This window comes from Ochotona princeps, chromosome 24 (genome assembly GCF_030435755.1).
Source record: "Ochotona princeps isolate mOchPri1 chromosome 24, mOchPri1.hap1, whole genome shotgun sequence".
NCBI classification, from domain to species: domain Eukaryota; kingdom Metazoa; phylum Chordata; class Mammalia; order Lagomorpha; family Ochotonidae; genus Ochotona; species Ochotona princeps.
This window is the reverse complement of record NC_080855.1, coordinates 10,303,837-10,323,337: the sequence shown is the minus strand read 5'-3', so window position 1 is coordinate 10,323,337 and position 19,501 is coordinate 10,303,837. Positions and strand designations below refer to the sequence as shown.

General features: G+C 53.6%; 1 protein-coding gene across 4 annotated transcripts in view; it reads right to left on the bottom strand.

The window, feature by feature from the left end:
* MGRN1 (mahogunin ring finger 1) overlaps positions 1–19,321 on the bottom strand; it is a 42,361-nt gene extending 23,040 nt beyond the window's left edge. Inside the window, exon 1 of one of the 4 annotated variants that reach the window (XM_004586716.2) lies at positions 18,911–19,321. In XM_004586716.2, coding sequence (XP_004586773.1) covers positions 18,911–18,998 — 88 coding nt within the window. In that variant the 5' untranslated portion in view covers positions 18,999–19,321. The remainder of the gene's footprint in view (positions 1–18,910) is intronic. The other 3 variants (XM_004586717.2, XM_058681108.1, XM_058681109.1) reach the window with 3 other exon arrangements.
* Between the last annotated feature and the right edge of the window lie 180 nt (positions 19,322–19,501).

Sequence of the window (19,501 nt, the reverse complement as noted above, 5' to 3'; positions counted from 1 at the left end):
GGCCTCTGCACCACCAACCGCAACCCACGCCCTCTCCTGACACCTCTTTCCAGCTCAGCCTCCTCAGCCCACTCACACCCCACCTCATCTCAGGCCATGTGCTGAGCTGTGGGCCTCACAAAGATGCACTCAGGCCTCCCAGCACCCACAGGCGACCTAATCCAATGCCCAGTACCTGCGGCTTGAGAGAAAGGGGAGGAAATGTGAAGTCATGGAGGAAGATGGAGTGTGCAGAGGGGGGACACAGGCTAGGCCCAGCTCCGAAGCGGGAAGAGCCGAGACAGGCGCGCCCCCTCCTCCCCCAGGGGGCTGTGAGGGAGCCGGGCCTGGTCACTTCCAAACGTGGGGTCCAGAAGTGAGGCAGGGCACTTCCGTGGCAGCCAGTATCCGTGTTGGTTGGTTACAGCATATCTCCTGCCTTCTCCTTTCAGGTGCAACACTGTGTGCCCTGTATTTCACTCAGATTGCCCTCCCTGTGCCCACCAAGGCTGTGAATGGTTCCCTTCACATCCTGGACACACATGGGCAAGAAATTCCCATTGTTACTGGGAGGAAACGGACAAGGGTGCTGGACACTTGTGCATCCAACACCTGGGCCCAGAGCCCAGAGAACCAGGGCACAGCTGTTCCCACACTTCTCACCCAACAGCACCTGCCCGCTGACCACACTGCCCTCCCACACAGGGCAGTTGGGAGGAAGGTCCAGGTGACCACAGCACCAGCGATGGTCACAGATGCCAGAGTATGTGTGTCTCTTAGCTCTGTGTGTGGCAGGAACTCCACGCGGAGTCTCCCTGGGTTATCTGATGGGAGTTCTGGGCCCACCAAGCTTCCCAGGAAGTCCTTGGCCCCAGTTCTGGAGCACAGCCTTGGCTACATAGCTGCAAATAACAATGAACTTCCTGCCCGGGAGGAGGAGGGGTGCCCAGAGCCAGGGGTCCAGACAGCCAGAACAGCAGGCAGATGCTCAACCCACCCAAACCCACCCTGCCCTGTGGACCAGGACCAAGGGTGGGCCAACTGCAACAAGAAAGAGCAATGGGCTAACCACACAGAATACCAGCTTTAAGACTTCTTTTTTATTTGAAAAGTAGAGTTCTAGTGAAAGATGAGACAGATCTTCCATCTGGTTGTTCACTTCCCTAATGGCTACAATGTCTGAAGCTGAGATGATCCAAAACCAAAAGCTCCGTCTGGGTCTCCCACGTGGGCAAGGGGCCAAGCAAGTGGGCCATCCTCTGTCCTCCCAGATCTAGTTGCAGGGAGCTGGATTGGAAGTGGAGCAGCAGAGCCTCAAACTGCCACCCATACAGGATGCTGATCCTTGAGGCAGAGGATTCACCTACTACGCTGCAGTGCCTGGCTTTGCGGAACACCAACACCCTGTGCTGTGAGACAAGAGCCAACAGACCTGAGGACCTGAAATGGAGTCCTTGCTATGAAAGGACACAGCTGGCACCAGCTTTGGTGTAAGATGCTGCCAAGGACATTCAGGTTTTCCGGTCCAGCTCTGCTCCTGACTACAGCTTCCTGCTCATGTGCACTATGGGAGGCAGCAGGGGACAAAGGACCGAGTGTCTGGGAGACCCACGTTGGGATCTGGGCTCCTGGCTTCAGCAGGCCCAGGGCTGGCTGCTGCAGGCATCTGAGGATTCAGCTAGCAGTCAGGTCAATCTTCTCCCTGCCCACACTAGCATCTGCCTTCCAAACACAGGAAACTAATGATTTTCAAGAAACCAAGGTGATGGGCCAGCAAGCTAGCTTAGTGGCTAAAGTCCCTGCCTTGCATGTGCCAGGATCCCATATGGGCACCGGTTCTAATACCGGCAGCCCCGCTTCCCACCCAGCTCCCTGCTTGTGGCCTGGGAGGGCAGTGGAGGACAACCCAAAGCCTTGGGACCATGGGAGACCCAGAAGAGACTCTGGGCTCCTGACATTGGATCGGCATAGCTCCGGCTATTGTGGCCACCTGGAGAGTGAATCAGCGGACAGAAGATCTTCCTCTGTCTTCTCTTTGTATATCTGACTTTCCAATAAAAATACATCTAAATAAATAAATAAATACGGAATCAACCCAGATTCCCATCAACATATAAAAGGATAAGATGTGGTACGTATGCACCATGAAACACTACTCAGTCATAAAAAGGAAGGAAATCTGGCTTTTTGCAAGTAAATGGACCCAGCTGGAAATCATTTTTAGTGAAATAAGCCAATTTCTAAAAGACAAGTATCATATTTTCTCTGACCTGTGACAACCAACACACATAGCACCAAAAGCATGTCACCTCTAGCAGGGAGGTTTATCTCCTGCTTACAGTCTGTGTCTACACTCCTAGGAGCAGGATTTCCATCTTTTTCTTCTTTTTCCTCTACTTGTTTTGTCACGATATCCATACCTATTAGAGTATTAACCTTGTGATTGTGAAATGAAAGGAATATATGTCATTATAAAAAATAAGGGAGGGGCAAGGAAGCAGAAGGGAGGAGGAACCCCTATGCTTCTAAGTCTGCATCATGAAATATACAAAATCTACTCAATTAAAAAAATGGGAAAAAATAGCAACAACCCCACCACCACTGCACACATGCACACAAACGCCACACACTGCTGGGGCTCACATGCGGCCACACACATTCACACATGGAACAAAGGTGGGAAAGATCAGCCAGCGTGCTGGGTAGGGAAAGACGAGTGACTGGGCCTGGGGAGCAATGCTGGGGCAGGTAGGGGGTGGCTCTCCCTTTTCGTCAAGAAGAAAGCATAGGTCAGCGGGTGATACTACAGCTTGCTGTGCTGGCATCCTGCAAGGAACTGCCCATTCAAGTCACAGCTGCTCCACTTTCAACCCTGTTCACACACTCCAGAAGGCAAGGAAAGACGGCCGAAGTGAATGGGTCCCTGTACCCACAGGGGAAGACCCAGACGGAGTTCCAGACTCCAGGCCTCAGTCGGCCCAGCTCTCGCTGTTGAGGTAATTTGGGGAACGAACCAGCAGGTCAAAGATATTCCTTTCCCTCTTTTTCTCTGACACTTGGCCTTTTGATTATACAAATAACTTTTTTTTAAAGATTTATTTATTTTATTGGAAAGACAGATGTACAGGGAGGAGGAAAGACAGAGAGAAAGATCTTCCATCCGATGATTCACTCCCCAAGTGGCCACAACGACTGGAGCTGAGCCAATCTGAAGCCAGGAGCCAGGAACTTTTTCCGGGTCTCCCACGCGGGTGCAGGGTCCCAAGGCTTTGGGCCATTCTTGACTGCCCTCCCAGGCCACAAGCAGGGAGCTGGATGGGAAGTGGAGCTGCCGGGATTAGAACCAGTGCCCGTATGGGATCCCAGCGCGTTTAAGGCAAGGACCTTAACCACTAGGCTATCGCGCCAGGCCCTGATTATACAAATAATTCTTTAACAAAAAGGAGGGGGAAGCCAACTATAAAAAATATTAACAGTGAATTCAGAAAATAGGGCGGGTTATCGTATTATTCTGTGCTTTCCTTAGGTTTCTACAATGCTCACATTCCTAACAAACTTTGTAATTTATGCATTTTTATTTGAAAGGCAGCTCTACAAAGAAAAGGCAAGAGAGCTCTTCCAACTGCTGGTTTATTCCCCAAACGGCCACCATGGTTGAAGGTAAGTGGATCCGAAGCTAAGAGCCAGGAGCTTCTTCCTCATATCTCACGTGGGGCCCAAGCACTTGAACCACCCTAAGCTGCTTTCCCAATCCATAAGCAGGGAGCTGGATTCGAAGTGGAGCAGCCAGGACATGAATTGGTATCCATATGAGATGCTGGTATTGCAGGCAAAGAATTAGCCTGTTGAGCCACTGGGTCAACCCCAAAAATGAGTTTTAAACAGAAAATATGCCAGGGGAACTGGTCACAGTGTCTGAGCAAGTCTGAGCTTCAGTCTGTGCATGCGCTGCGCACACCTGCACAGTTATACCTCTAAACACACACCAGTGTCTGTGTGTGTGTGCTGCGCACACCTGAACAGGTGTACCTCTAAACACACACCAGTGTCTGTGTGTTGGTGTAGTGCGTGGTACTCATGCAGATTCACCTCAGGACCAAGGGCAGTGGCAACACCAGCAGAACAGGAAGGAAAGACAGAAACGTCAACAAGGAAGACACAGGGGTCTGTGTCTGAGCTGGCTGGACGTGGGCAGAACAGGGGCAGCTCACCACTGCCCTCACCTGGGCAGGCAGAGACAGAGAAAACGCCCCTACTTTCTAAGCCTTAAATGCAGGTCAGAGATCACTAACTTAGCAGAAGGGCAGAAATAGAGTTCAGCCTCCACATTCCAGTGTGGGCCTCACTGCCCTTTTGTCACAGCATGAACACAGAGGTCAGCAGTGTCATCCCCAGTCACAATAGGAGCCACAGGTGAGAGCCATCCTGGTACAAGCTGCAGAAAATCATCCTGTGGCCACACTTGGAGGGCCCAACAATGGGTCTGGAGACCTCAGCCAAATCTTCACCAATGAGAAACACCACACCTTAAGGCCACATAGAGCTGACTCCCTGAGCAGCCAGTGGAAACTGGGCTCCTGTGTTGGCAGTACATGCACCTGCCATACTGGAAGGCAAAGCATCCCAAAGCAAGAAGCATCTCATGACAGTGCCAGGAGAGCAAGGTGCCGGGGCCCAGGTAGTTTCCAAAGTGCAGCAGTGGAAAGGCCTAGCGCCCTTTTTAGTGCAGGGCATGGTGGGATCCAAACTCAAACTGCTGGAGGGAGGCTCAAAGGAGAGCGGGAAGACATACACATTTATTCCACATGCTTCTTCCTCCTCTGTGTACCTGCAGGGTTTTTTTTTTTTTAAGGTTTATTTATTTTTATTGGAAAGTCAGGTATACAGAGCGAAGGAGAGACAGGATGATCTTCCATCCGATGATTCAATCCCCCAAGCAGCTGCAACAACTGGAGCTGCGGCAATCCAAAGGCAGGAGTCAGGAGTTTCTTCCCGGTCTCCCACGCGGGTCTGCAGGGTTTTTTGTGTTTTTTGTTTATTTGTTTGTTTGTTTGTTTTTAAGAACTACCAGGTCAGAACCTCCTAATTTGGACCTGTAAACATTTCCACGCAAACTTCCTGTGCCATGGGGCACACCAACAGCAGTGGGCTGGGGTCAGGCCTGGCCCCTCTGTATCCACACATGGCTGCATATGTCCCACACTCTCCTACCACCTGGGGGAAGGGGACAGAGGGCCACTTGTCCTAGAAATCAGAGCTCAGGTGCCAGTTAGGTTCTAGGAGCTGAGGCCCCTTCCCCATGTTCCCAGTACCAAAAGGGGATGTGCTGTGCTTCAATCTCTATACCAGAACCCTGCCCCTTCTCAGCCTATGGACCTGTCACCCCGTTTGGCACTGCCCTGCACCCACTTTACTGGCACAAAGACGAAGCTAACCTTGACCACCCTGCGGCCCACTGGCCACCATCTGTCCTACCCCTGCTTTCCTCACTGATGTGCGGGCCATGCTCTACTCCCACCCCGCCCCCAGTCCGTCTGCTCACCTGGCCTAACCTGTGCTCGCAGCCATATCCAAGCCAGGTACGGTGACCTCACTGCAATCCCATGATCCCAGAGTTTCATCCTTGTTGTGGGTTGAGCAAGACTTGTGTCCCCCAAAACTCACACAGACGTTTGAACTCTGATGTCAGTGTTAATGAGTGACAGATTAAGGGTGGAGACTTGATACAATTAGTTTCTGATGGATGTGTCCCACGGGAGGTTTCTGGGTCACTCAGGGGCATGCCCCGGGAGGAGGTTCCCAAGAGAAGGCTGCTGATCTGGGGTCAAGGTTGGTCTTGCTGCTCTCTCTCCAATTCCTGGTCACCAGCTGACGGTCCCTGCGTACCGGCCCCAAGTCTGATCTGTCCTCCCACCTCTGTGCTAAGATCAACCTTTGTCTCCTTGAGAATGAAGACACCCAGCTGCCATGTCCCCCAGGACCTGGGGCACAGAGCATGGATGTGGCTCGGCTGCCTCAGTCTCTCTCCTACCCCAGGGAAAGGGGACATGGCAGTCTGCCCCACCATGTGACATGCTGATACACTGCCTGCTAAGCCCCAGCTGGGCCTAGGTCCTGGGATAGTGCTGACCTCCAGAAAGCACCTCCAGGCCCATCTGTCAGTGTCCCTGGGCTGAGTCCACTGTATACACAGAGCAGCACTGCCAGCCTGCCACCCTCCAGGGAGCAACTCTGAGCCTCAATGACCCAACTGTGACAAGGGGCAGGAAGTGTGGCTGCAGAGGGTGCAGGAAGGCAACAGAGACTGGCACCCAAGTCAGGCAGGTGAAAGGAACCGCCACGCACTGCCAAAGGAGAAAAAGCCACTGGCGCCCAGCATGAGACCCTCCTGCGCCACACAACCTCCACAGTGCACAGCATCTGGATCTTTCTGTGAGGAGTGCTCCCCAAAACACATACAAGCCTCTTCTGGAAACAGCCCTAGTTGGACACTGGACTGTGTTGGGCCAATCATTCTCTCTCCTATGGAACAGGAACAGGGAGGGGAGCAAAGGAGTCAGTCCACGCTGGGCTCCAAGGGGCAGTGGTCGGCTCCACATGGACAGTGGTGGCTCAGCCTCCCAAGGATCCCATCTCCAGGCTTGCCTGACTTGCTTCAGCTTCCCCAGAGCCTTCAATACATTCCATCTCCTGGCTAAGCGTCTTTCTGGTCATGTCACCGAGATGGCCAGTTTCCAAAATTTATAATGCAACAAAGAGCTGTTAGAGAAGAACTATTCATCAATAAGGAAAGATAACTCAGTTTTCAAAATATGTAAAAGAGGGCCTGGCGGCGTGGCCTAGCGGCTAAAGTCCTCGCCTTGAAAGCTCCGGGATCCCATATGGGCGCCGGTTCTAATCCCGGCAGCTCCACTTCCCATCCAGCTCCCTGCTTGTGGCCTGGGAAAGCAGTTGAGGACGGCCCAATGCATTGGGACCCTGCACCCGTGTGGGAGACCCGGAAGAGGCTCCTGGTTCCCGGCTCCGGATCGGCGCGCACTGGCCGTTGCGGCTCACTTGGGGAGTGAAACATCGGACGGAAGATCTTCCTCTCTGTCTCTCCTCCTCTGTGTATATCTGGCTGTAATAAAATGAATAAATCTTTAAAAAAATATATGTAAAAGACTTCAACAGGCACCTCAAACGAAGAAAGAAGAAGGAATTTATAGCCTGTGGTCACCAGGGAAGAGTATATCAAACCATAATAAGGAGACCATGGTGCTGCATTGCTGCATCACCTGTCTCACTGGTGTCCCTGACGGGCTCTGGTCCTGTGAGCTTAATTTCTGATTCAGCTCCTTGCTAATGGCCTGGGTCCTTGAGACCCTGCACCCACAAGGGAGACCCTGAAGAAGCTCCTGATTCCCAGTTTTGGACTGGTCCAGCTCAGGCCAGTGCAGCCATTTGAGGAGTGAATCAGTGGATGGAAGCTCTCCCTCTCTCTTTCTGTGTGTGTGTGTGCGTGTGTGTGTGTCCGTCCTTCTTTGCATCTCGTTAAAATAAGAAAAAAACAACCCAGTGAAAGTGGCTGGTGACTGGACTGGCAGTGAGGACAGCTGCATGGCTGCTGGACTCTGGGGTCCAACGCCCACCTCACGTGCAGATGTTAGCTTCCTGCTAACACAGGCCCTGAGCAGCCAGTGATGACGGCGCAGGTGTCTGGGATCCTGTCCGCACACAGGAGACCTGGACTGAATACAGCTCAGCACTGGCCCAGTGCTGGCCACAGCAAGAACCTCAGGAGCAAACCAAGGATAGGATGCGAACTCTGTCATCATCATCTCTACCTTTCAAGCTGAAAAATCACACACACACTCACACACACACCACACTATGCAGTATGGGTAACAACGCAGAGTGACCACAACTCCATCATCCCCTGTGGGAGTGGAAACAGTTCCAATCACTCCGGAAACCTGTCAGATTTACCCTGGGGCTTGACAAGTCCACCACCAGGTATCAGAAGGGATGCCAGGAAATCACGTACACACAGCAATGTCCACTGCAGCACTGCTCCCAGGGGTGTCCCCAAATCTACCCGCACAGGACCAATCAGCCCCCTGCAGTGTCCAGAGACTGTACAACTCCCCAGTGGACACAAGACAAACTGCACCCTGTGAACCAGGCAAGCCCATCTCACCCCCCCCACACACACACAAAAACAAGGGGGCCTGGCACGATTAAAGTCCTATTGACTAAAGTCCTTACCTTGTACACGCCATGATCCCATATGGGCACCACTTTGTATCCCGGCTGCTCCACTTCCCATCCAGCTTCCTGCTTGTGGCCTGGGAAAGCAGTACAGGATGGCCCAAGCCTTGGGACCCTGCACCCACGTGGGAGACCTGGAGGAAGCTCCTGGCTTCAGGTTGGCGCAGAACTGGTCATTGCGGTCACTTTGGGAGTGAACCATCAGACGGAAGATCTTCCTCTCTATCTCCTCTCTCTGTATATCTGACTTCCCAATAAAAATAAGTAAATCATAAGAAAAAAAAAAAAAACAGGCCAGCGCAGTGGCTTAGCAAATTAATCCTCTTCCTATGGCACTATGAACCCATATGGGCTCCAGTTCACGTCCTGGCTGCTCCACTTCCCATCTAGCTTCCTGCTTATGGCTTGGAAAAGCAGCAGCAGAGGATGGCCTAAAGCCTTGGGACCCTGCACTGAAACAAAACACCCAGAAGAAGCTCCTGGTTCCCAGCTTCAGATCAGCTCAGCTGCAGCCACTGTGGCCATTTGTGGAGTGAATCAGCGGACAGAAGACCTCTCTGTAAAACTGGAAATGTCCTCATTCACCCTCAGGTCTTGCTTTACCAACAGCAGTGACACTGCCTGAATTCACGGAGCTATCTGACCAGTTCCATGAGGAGGCAACAGAACCCAAGTGACCCCACCAGGATCATTCCACACTAGCAGCTCTTGGATTTCTGCCCTCCATGGTCCTTCCATGTGGGATGGTCACACTTCCCAAAGCCCAGGAAGTGCCTGTGCTAAGAGGAGCTGGGCAGCCCCCGGGTATTTACTGAGTGCCAGATCAGGCACCACAGGGCCAGTGTGTGTGACACCAGCAGGCCCTACCCAGCCAGAGGTTGCAACAGGAAGGCAAAGGGCATGAAAATCCTGCCCACATCGCAGGTGGCGTGCAGGAGGCAGCAGTCACTACCCCACGACCCGTCCAGGAAGCACGGGGTTTTCCCAGAAAAGCAGCAGCCCCATGGGCTGGTGGAGAACCAGACGCTGCCCTGTTACCTCCTGTGGACTGGGACTGGTGGGGTCTGGCCAGCATGGCTGGAGAAAGCAGGGCACCGGAGCTTCAGTCAGGAGAACTGAGGCAGCAGAGCCCAAGTGACTGGCCAAAACCAGAGGGACTTGCTGGCAGAGCTGTGGGCCAAGGCCTCCCACCCTTACAGACCTGGCTGGTTTCTCTCACTTGGTCACAAAACGCCTACCCCTTCTAAAACACTACAGCGGTCCTCAGCTTCCAGGATTGTCCTTGTGGAGAGGCAGATGGCAACACCCCAAAGCAACACCCCTTCACCCCAGGCAGTGGGCCCTGCCCCATCCCCAGCACCATACAAACCAGCCTCCCTGTCATGGCTCAGAACTCTGGCCTGCTCTCTGGCTTCCTGGAGACCCCAAGACAGGCCAGCAGTCAGGCACCCGGCAACAGGCACCACTCAGCCAAGGCCTGGGAGAGCCCAGGGCCAGCACTGACCCAGAGTCAGGTCAAGGCCAAGCAGTCTGGGCAGAGCTTCTAGTGATGAATTTTCAATCCCGTTTCTTATTTTCATTCTTTTAAGATTCATTTATTTTAATTGGAAAGTTAGATTTAGAGAGAGGGAGACCAAGAAAAGTTCTTTCATCCACTGGTTCATTCCCCCAAGTAACTGCAACGGCTGGAGCTGAACTGATCCAAAGCCAGGAGCCTCCTCTGGGTCTCCCATATGGGTGCAGGGTCCCAAGGCCTTGGGCCATTCTCTACCGCTTTCCCAGGTCACAAGCAGGGAGCTGGGTGGCAAGCAGAGCAGCTGGGATACGAACCAAGCACCCATATGGGATCCTGGTGCATGCAAGGCTAGGACTTCAGCCACTAGACTATTGCACCGGGCCCATTCTCATTCTTTTTTAAAGATTTATTTTACTTGAAAGTCAGAGTTACAGAAGGAGAAATAGGAACAGAGAGATCTTCAATCTGCTGGTTCACTTCCCAAATACCTGGAACGGCCAGGGCTGGGCTGGTCCAATGCTAGAGCTCCCACGAGTGCATAGGAGCCCAAGGCCTTGGACTTTCTGCTCCTTTCCCAGGCACATTAGCAGGAAACTGGATCAAAAGTGCAGCAAGCGGAACACGAAACACCTGCCCTACAGATGCCGGCACCACAGGTAAAAGATTAGCTTTATACACCACAACAGCCCTTGACTTTGGTCTTAGCTACTCCACACTTGTGACCCTCAAATGCGCCTGGGAGGCAGCGGAGAAGGGTTCCAGACCTCGGGTCCTTCACACCCACATGTGAAGCCTGGATGGAGTTCCTGGCCCAGTCCCAACCGAGGCCACTTGGGACAGGAACTGAGGAAAAGCTCTGTGTGCTCTCCCTCTGTTGCTTTACCTTTCCAACGAACTTGATAGTTCTCTCTCCCCCACCCCACCCCACCCCCGGGAAGAGAGCAGCAGCCAGCCCCGCAGACTCGGGCATGCCCCAGCAATGCTGGTGGGCCAGGCAGTCAACACAAGTTCCATCCGAGTCTCCCCTATGGGTGCAGGGGCCCAACCGCAGGGGCCATATCCCACCACTCTCCCCAGTACATTAGTAGGGAGGGCTCCTTGGCCTGTGGGCACAACTAGTGAGACGTCATAACGGCCTGACAAGCAGAACCAACGAGGCTGCTAAGGGCTGACCTGGGAGAGCTGAGTCATACAGGAGCCAACAGAGAGCAGCAGGTTCTTCCAGCTCCCAGAGACCAAGGCCTCAGGACAGCACCTGCCCCTGGAGACACAGGTGGGGGGAGGGGCACTTAGGGTTCTCCAGGCTGAAGATGGACACTGCTACAACACCAGGACGCCTCAGCAGGGTTCACATCGGGTAACTGCTGCTGGCTCAAGCCAGTCCTCAGACTCCCTAGTCAGCCAAGTTAAAATATTTGGGTTGTTAGGCCTGGCATGATAGCCTAGTGGCTAAATCCTTACCTTGCACATGCCAGGATCCCATATGGACACTAGTTCATGTCCCGGCTATTCCACTTCCCATCCACTTCCTTCTCTCTCTAAATCTGCTCTTCAGATTATTATTTTTTTAAAGATTAATTTAGTTTTATTACAAAGTCAGATATACAGAGAGGAGAGTCAGAGAGGAAGATCTTCCATCCGATGATTCACTCCCCAAGTGACCGCAACGGCCGGTGCTGTGCCAATCCGAAGCCGGGAACCAGGAACCTCTTCCAGGTCTCCTACACGGGTGCAGGGTCCCAAAGCTTTGGGCCATCCTCCACTGCTTTCTCAGGCCACAAGCAGGGAGCTGGATGGGAAGTGGAGCTGCCGGGATTAGAACCGGCGCCCATATGGGATCCTGGCACGTTCAAGGCAAGGACTTTAGCCACTAGGCCACGGTGCCGGGCCCAAATCTACTCTTCAATAAAAATAAATAAATCTTCTAAAATAATGGATTGTCACTGTCCTTTTTTACCTAAAATATCATGTAAATGTAGGTGCTCAGAAAGCACACCTTCTCTATATACTCGTAACAACAATGAAAAACATATCAGCTTCCCACCAACAGGGGCCCAGAACTGTTCCCTGAGGGGAAATGACACAAGACTCAGGGTGTGTCCAAACCTCTGCTCATTGTGTCATGGCAATGCAGGCTTTTTAATTAATTAATTTAAAATTAATTTAAAATGGCCTAGAGGCTAAATTCCTCACCTTGAAAGCCCCGGGATCCCATATGGGCGCCGGTTCTAATCCCGGCAGCTCCACTTCCCATCCAGCTCCCTGCTTGTGGCCTGGGAAAGCAATTGAGGACGGCCCAATGCATTGGGACACTGCACCCGCGTGGGAGACCCGGAAGAGGTTCCAGGTTCCCGGCATCGGATCGGCGTGCATCGGCCCGTTGCGGCTCATTTGGGGAGTGAAACATCGGATGGAAGATCTTCCTCTCTGTCTCTCCTCCTCTGTGTATATCTGGCTGTAATAAAATGAATAAATCTTTAAAAAAAAATGCAGAGTTAGAGAGGCAGACACATCACCAGAGAGATCTTCCACCTGCTCTGGTTCATGTCCAGGAATGATCGGAGCTGGGCCAGTTCAAAGGCAGGAGCCTGGAGCTTCCTCTGTGTCTCCCACATTGGTGCAGTGGTGCAAGCACTAACACCATCCTCCATTGCCTTATCAGGCATATCTGTAGGGAGCCAGATGGGAAGTAGAGCATCCAGGACATGAGCTAGCACCAGCACCCAAATGACCAAAGGTCTTTAAACCTCTGTGTAAAGCTGTCTCCTGTCACCACCTCAACTGGAACCAATGGTCTCTGAGGTCTCCCTCAAGCCACAGTCTCCATTGGCAGAAGACCCTTCAGGGACACAGCGTCCTCATCCCTTATCTAGAACCCCTGCCTGCTCCTTTGTGAGCCCATCACAGCCTCTGCAGAACAAACCCATGACCACGTGGTGGTCGGGTGTAGACTGCTGCACACACACAGTGTACCCTAAACTCTTGGCTCTGATCTCCAGGACACCCCGGAGTGAGATGCAGCACCCTATCCCCCACAGGGATACTCACTGCCTGCTCACAGCACTGGAAACCCCACCGTAGGCTGTGAGCCCTCACTTCACTGGAGAACAAAGCTGCCCCTCACATCTTCATCAAAATCAACTCCTTAAAGGAGGAAACTGTATTGCCACTGGGCTGGGAAAAGCTGTATCCCTTGCCTCATCCAAACTGCCTGAAAAAAGATACAATCAGGAAGTCAAAGATCAGAAAGGAAGGCAGAGCTGTGCGTCCCCTGAATCTCCTGCTGTGCAGGTACCCTGCCCCGGCCACCATGCTGATCTCCCATGGGAGGCCACCCTTGTCTGTGTAGGACTCAGCAAGCTGACTGCAACATCCATACATGAACACAGAAGACCATTTATGCCCAAAACAATGCCGGCTCACACCAAAGCTGGGGGAAGAATGTTATGGGCATTCAGTGAACAGCCATGTGGTGCCAGTGTGAGGACAGACCAAGCTTCCGCCATCTCAGCAGGCACCTGGGGCTCCATAATGGTCACGGGAAGGTTTCCTGTGACCTCCACCAGCTAGGTGTCAGCAGCAAACACACACACCTGCTGTGACCACACAGCAGCCCTCAGCCCAATGTTAACTAGACTGCTAGGTCACTCCAGCTGAGCAGCACAGGGCAGACGGCTCGGTGGAACCGAATGGGGAGCTCCAACACAAAACCTCAGGCTGGGTCCACAGAGTAAGCTGCCTCTAGCAGCACTGACATCCCATATGGGTGCTAGTTCAAGTCCCGGCTGCTCCACTTCCAATCCAGCTCTATGCTAATGAATCTGGGAAAGCAGCAGCAGATGGCGCAACTATTTGGGCCCTACAATAACAGGGGAGACCGGGGTGGACTCCTGGCTCCAGCCCAGCCAGTTGCAATGCTGCAGCCATCTGAGGAGTAAACCCACACATGGAAAAGCCATCTACCCCTCTCTCAATAAAACAGCTTTTCAAATAAAAAAAAAAGCAAAAAAATTTTAAAAAGCAAGCTCTCACCTTTACAACCGATTCCTGAAGGAGGGCAGAGCTATCTGACCACAAGAGGCCAGTATGCAACCACACAAAGGGTTATGCCCAGATAACCGAATCCAACACCCAGCAGGTACATGAACTCTCCACCCCCCAAAGGGATGCCAGCAGGAAAGAGCTCCATGTGAAGCACAGACCTAAACCTGTGCTACAACTCTAACACTTTCAGGGAAACAGAAAATCTTCATGACCTTGAGTTAGGCAAAGATGTATACACACACAAACACACACACACACACACATTTTTAAATTATTTTTTGTATTGGAAAGACAGATACAGATAGAGAAGGAGATAGAGAAATACTGCCACCTGATGATTTACTCCCCAAGTGGCCCCAACAGCCAGAGCTGAGCCAATCTGAAGCCAGGAGCCAGGTGCAGGGTCCCAAGGCTTTGGGTCGTCCTCCACTGCTTTCCCAGGACACAATCAGGGAGCCATTTGGAAAGTTAAGCAGCCAGGACATGAACCAGAGCCATATGGGATCCTAGTGGACATAAGGCCCATATCAGTGCCAGTTCTAGGCACCTTACCCCTCTTTTCTTCCCAGCTTCCTGCTAATGTGCCTGAAACAGTAGCTGAGGAGGGCCCAAACGCTTAGGCCCCTGCATGCTGAGAGAGCTAGAAGCTCCTGGCTCCTGACTTTGACCTGGGCCAGCTCTGGTCACTGTGGTCACCTAGGGAGTGGATCAGCAGATGAAACATCTCTTTGCCTCTGCTTCTCTGTCCTCTATCTTTCAAATAAACAGATAAATCTTTGGAAGAAAGAGGCAGAGAGGGGTTTTCCAACCACTGGTTTAATCCTCAAACACCCACAACAGCCAGGACTGACGCAAGCTCAAACTAGGAGCCAGAAATTCCAGCCAGATCGCCCACCGAGGCAGCAGGGAACCGTGCTCGGGTCACCAACTGCTGCTTTTCCAGTCACATTAGCAGAAAGCCAAGCTGGAAACAGAGCATCTAGGGTTTGCAAGCAGTGGCTGAACCCATTTCACTACAAGCCAGCCTGTGGAGATCCATTTAAGAAATCCTCAGAGGCAGGCATTTTGGCACGAGCCAGTTAAGCCACGGCCTGCGACAGTATGCCCATATGGCCTACTGACGTGCTGGCTGGAGTCCCAGCTCCTTGTCTTCCAACAGGGAAAGTGGGAAATGATAACTCAGTGCCTCGATCTCGGCCACTGAAACGTGAGGCCAGGATGGAGTTGTGGCTCCTGGCTTTGACCTGGCCCTGCCAAGGCCACTATGGCCACTTGGGGAATAAACCAGAGGACGCAAGATTTTTCTGTGTCTCTGTTACTCTGCCTTTCAAATAAATAAACATCTGTAAAAAACAAAAAGATAGATAAATGAAACAATGTCACCACTTTGAAGTTCCTGGTCAAAAGGTTACACAGAGGGCTGGTGTTGTGGTGTTACCGGTTAAGCCTCTGTCCATGATGCCTGCATCTCATGTGACTACCCATCCAAGTCCCTGCTACTCCACTTCTGATCCAGCTCCTTGCTAACAAGCCTGTGGAAAGGCACAGAAGATGTCCTGGGATTTCTGCCACCGTGTGGGAGACCTGGATGAAGCTCCAGGCCCTGGCCTTGGGCTGGTCCAACCCTGGCTGTCGGTGCCTTTGGGGGAGCGACCGAAAGACAAAAGAAATCTCTGTGCTTCTCTCTTCGTTCCTCAGTAACTGCTTTTCAAACCAGCAAAAATAAAAATTTTGTTTTACAGAGAGAAATAAAAGAACCTCCATCCGCTGGTTCACTCCCCAAGTGGCCACAATGGCTGGAGCTGAGCCAATCTGAAGGGAGGAGCCTGGAGCTTCTTCCAGGTCTCCCACTGTAGGGTGCAGGGTCCTAAGGCTTTGGGCTGTTCTCTACTGCTTTCCCAGGCTGCAAGTAGGAAACTGCATGGAAAGTGGAACAGCTGGGACACAAACCGTATGAGATCCAATGGATACAAGAATTTAGCCACTAAACCCTCATACCAGGCCCATAAGTAAATAAATCTTAAAAACATATGGGGCTTGGGCTCGGCGGTGTGGCCTAGTGGCAAAGGTCCTCGCCTTGATCCCATATGGCCGCTGGTTCTAATCCCGGCAGCTCCACTTCTCCTCTCTATCTCTCCTCCTCTCAGTATATCTGACTTTGTAATGAAAATAAAATAAATCTTTAAAAAAAAAAAAAAAAAAAAAAAAAAAAAAAAACATATGGGGCTTGGCAGTGTGGCCCAGTGGCTAAGGTCCTCGCCTTGATCCCATATGGCTGCTGGTTCTAATCCCGGCAGCTCCACTTCCTCTCTGTCTCTCCTCCTCTCAGTATATCTGACTTTGTAATAAAAATAAAATAAATCTTTAAAAAAAAAAAAAAAAAAAACATATGACAAAACCACTTCATTCTTAGGCACAGAGCCAACAGATACACATACCCACTCCAAGCACTATGCACACACTCACGGTGAACACGCGGGATTCCCACAGGGCCTGTCTCCCCCACCCATGCCCTGCTTTTACCCACCGGAACTCCCTCCACTGACGTAGTGCTACCCTGGCCTAGCCTGCAGGATCCCTGCAGGAGGTCACGCGTCTCTCCTACAGAGGCCATCCCCAGGAAGCACAGCCCCTCCGCCGGCACTTCCAACCCGAAGGCAGGCCACCAACAGTACAGGCCAAGCAGGAGCTCCAACACAAGCCCAGCACGCACTCACAGTCCCAACCCCAATCTCAGAGCACCCTGACCCCTACTCCCCTGAGCACAGGGGTTAAGCACAGATGTCCAGCTCCTGGCTCTACACTTTGCAATACAGTACTACTTTTGTTTATTTTTTAGTTTGTTTTTTTACATGAAAGGCAGAGTTACACAGAGAGAAGAATCAAACAGAATTCTCCATCTGATGGTGCATTTACTCCCCAAAACAGCCACAATGGTTGGGGCTCAGTCAGGCCAAAGCCAGGGTCTTCCTCTGGGTCTCTCATGTGGGTACAGGGGCCCAAACACATGGGCCTTCTTCCACTGCTTTCCTAGGAGTGTTAGCAGGGAGCTGGATCTGAGGTGGAGCAGCTGGGACTGGAATCAGCTCCCATATGGGATGTCAGTAGCGCAAGTGGAGGTTTACCTCGCGACACCCACAGGGTGGGCCCCTGAAGCCCTACTTTGTGCAAGCAGCTTGGAGTTAGTATTTGGCCGGCTGAGCATTGGGGTAAGACCCTCTAGCAAACCCTACAACCAGCCATGGGGTGGTCCGTAACACCAGTGCCACGCTATAGCATGGATCCCCAGGAAGAAGCCAGACTCAGGGAAGCAGCCTACCGGGTGACTCTGCCAAGTGCAAATGTTCAAAAGGGCAAACGCTGAAGACAGCCCATCAGCGACGGGCTGGCACAGGCCCTGCCTCCAAACAGGCACAAAGGGACTTTCAGAGGCCGGGAAAACACACCAGGGGTTGTGGCTGACAACTGCACAGTTCTGAATTCACCAACAAGCATCAATCAGGAGGTTTACGACAGGCGCTGTACTGCATTGTATGGCGATTACACCTTGATTAAGCTGTCAAGAATCAACAACATTAACAAAGCCAAGTTCACATTCATGCTAAGCGCTGCTGCAGGCATGCTGCATCTGCACGAGGTTCGAGGTGTCACACAGTGGAACCCCATGATTCCTCCTCTTTGAAGGCATCCACAACCCAGACAGCACCTTGAGAAGGTAACAATTCTCCCGTAAACGGACACCCCCAGCACCATCTTCCCCTATGTCTTCACAGCCCCCAGGTCACCTTTTTTTTCTCCCACCACCCTCCCTTACGGGGTTCTCCTGAGGCACCTGGGCAGCCGGCGGGAGCACCAGGATGGGACTAGCACCCCAAGGCCCTCGTGTGAGGCAAGAAGAATCACGGCAGGAACGTCACCCAGGAACACAAAGGACAGAAAGCAGAGAACAGCGGCGGACTGGGACAGCCTCTGTGCCGGGCAGGCGCAAAACAGGCTATCCGTTCCAGGCCACCCTGCACGGGGGACTGTGGCCAGCCAAGCAATGGCAGCTGACTGAAGGCTTCTCTGACTGGTTCTGAAACCAAGCCCAGACTCCCGGGGAGAGGGGGTGCTTAAGGGCTGACAACGCCTGCCACACAGGAATCCCACAGCGCTGCTGGGCATGCCACAAATTTGCTCTGTCCAAACACCCAAAGCAAGGGCCACCCAGTGTGCTCGGGCCAGGGGCACGGAGGGCCATCAACAAACATGCCAAGTCCCTGTCACACCCCTTCCTGCAGTGAAGGCCTGAGCCACTCACCCCCTTTGCCTCTCCAGCAACTTCCGTGTGGTGCCAGGTGCGGCTCTGAGTGCTCTGCAAGCTTCCGCCCATGTTACAGATGAGTAAACTGCTCTGGGGTCCCCGCCCCTTCTTATCCCCAGACCCTTAGCGACCTCCGAGGTCAGGGCCAGCACCTGTCAAAGCGAAGAGCATCAGACGCACGAGGGCAATCTGGCCCTGAGAACCCTCCAAGCGACCCAGCCAGGCCTCCAGCACCGGCAGGACGAGGTTCCTCTAGCAAGGCGCCCCCCACAACCAGCCCCAGCTGAGCCTCCTCCAGCGCTGGCGCCTTGACTAAGTCACTTTCTCCTCGGAGGGCTCAGGGCCCTGTCCCACCGCCGCCTCCAGGGGCCCGGCCTCCCTCCCACTCCTACCCACACGCCACACGCCCGCCCGCGCCAGATGCGCCCTGGACTACCGGCCCGGACTCCACGGCAACACACCAAGTGTGTGAGAACTGGCCGCGGCCGCCGCGAAGTCCACAGTCCCAGCAGTCCACGAGCAGCAGCCAGGCCCCGGCCGAGGGGCTTCACGCTCGCAAGAGGCCCTCGGCAAGGCAGGAGGGAGCCCGGACGCGCTGGGGCCGAACGAGGGCCCAAGGTCACCGGCCCCGGGCGCGGCAGCGCCAGGTGCGACCCGGGGGGCCCCGGGGCAAGGCTGCAGCCCCCAAGTCGGACTGCCCGGCGCGCAGCTTCCGGACAGGAACCTGCAGGCGCCCCTTGGCCGACCGGACTGCCGCCCGGCGCGCGCCCGCCGTCCCGCCGCCCGGCCGCCGTTCCAAGCCCGGACACCGCGCCCACCTGACTTCGGGGGGTAGCGATAGGCCGAGTTGGCCTGGATGTCGATGTCCTCCACGCCCGCGATGCGGCGGCTCAGGATGGAGCCCATGGTGCGCGGAGCAGCCTGGCGCAGGCCGGGTCGGGGTCGGGGTCGGGGGGCGGCAGCTGCCTCACGCGGACATGGCCCTGACCAGGTCACACGGACGCCAGCCCACGGCCGCCGCGGCGCTTCGCTGTGAGCCCGCACCCCCCACGGCTCGGCCCGTGGACAGACGCCACGGCGGCTCCCGCCCCCTCGCCCCCAGTCCGTGGCCCGGGGCTCCTCGGGAAATGGAGTCCACTGGCTGCCAGGGCATCAGGGTGCGGTGCGGGGTGCCCGGCTGTGAACTACTCTTCCCGGGATGCTCCGCGCCCGTGCGCAAACCAAATGCACCTGATTCTAGGGGGAGGCTACATCAGCCGCACCGCCAATGGTCGTCCTTCTGCGTTCCAGGTGCGGCGTTCTCACCTTAGGCTCCTCAACATTTTTTAAAAATCTATTCATACATAGGTTGTTCTAGGGCCCGGCGTCCTCTATATTCCCGCTTCCAGAAATAACTCCATGAGGCACCG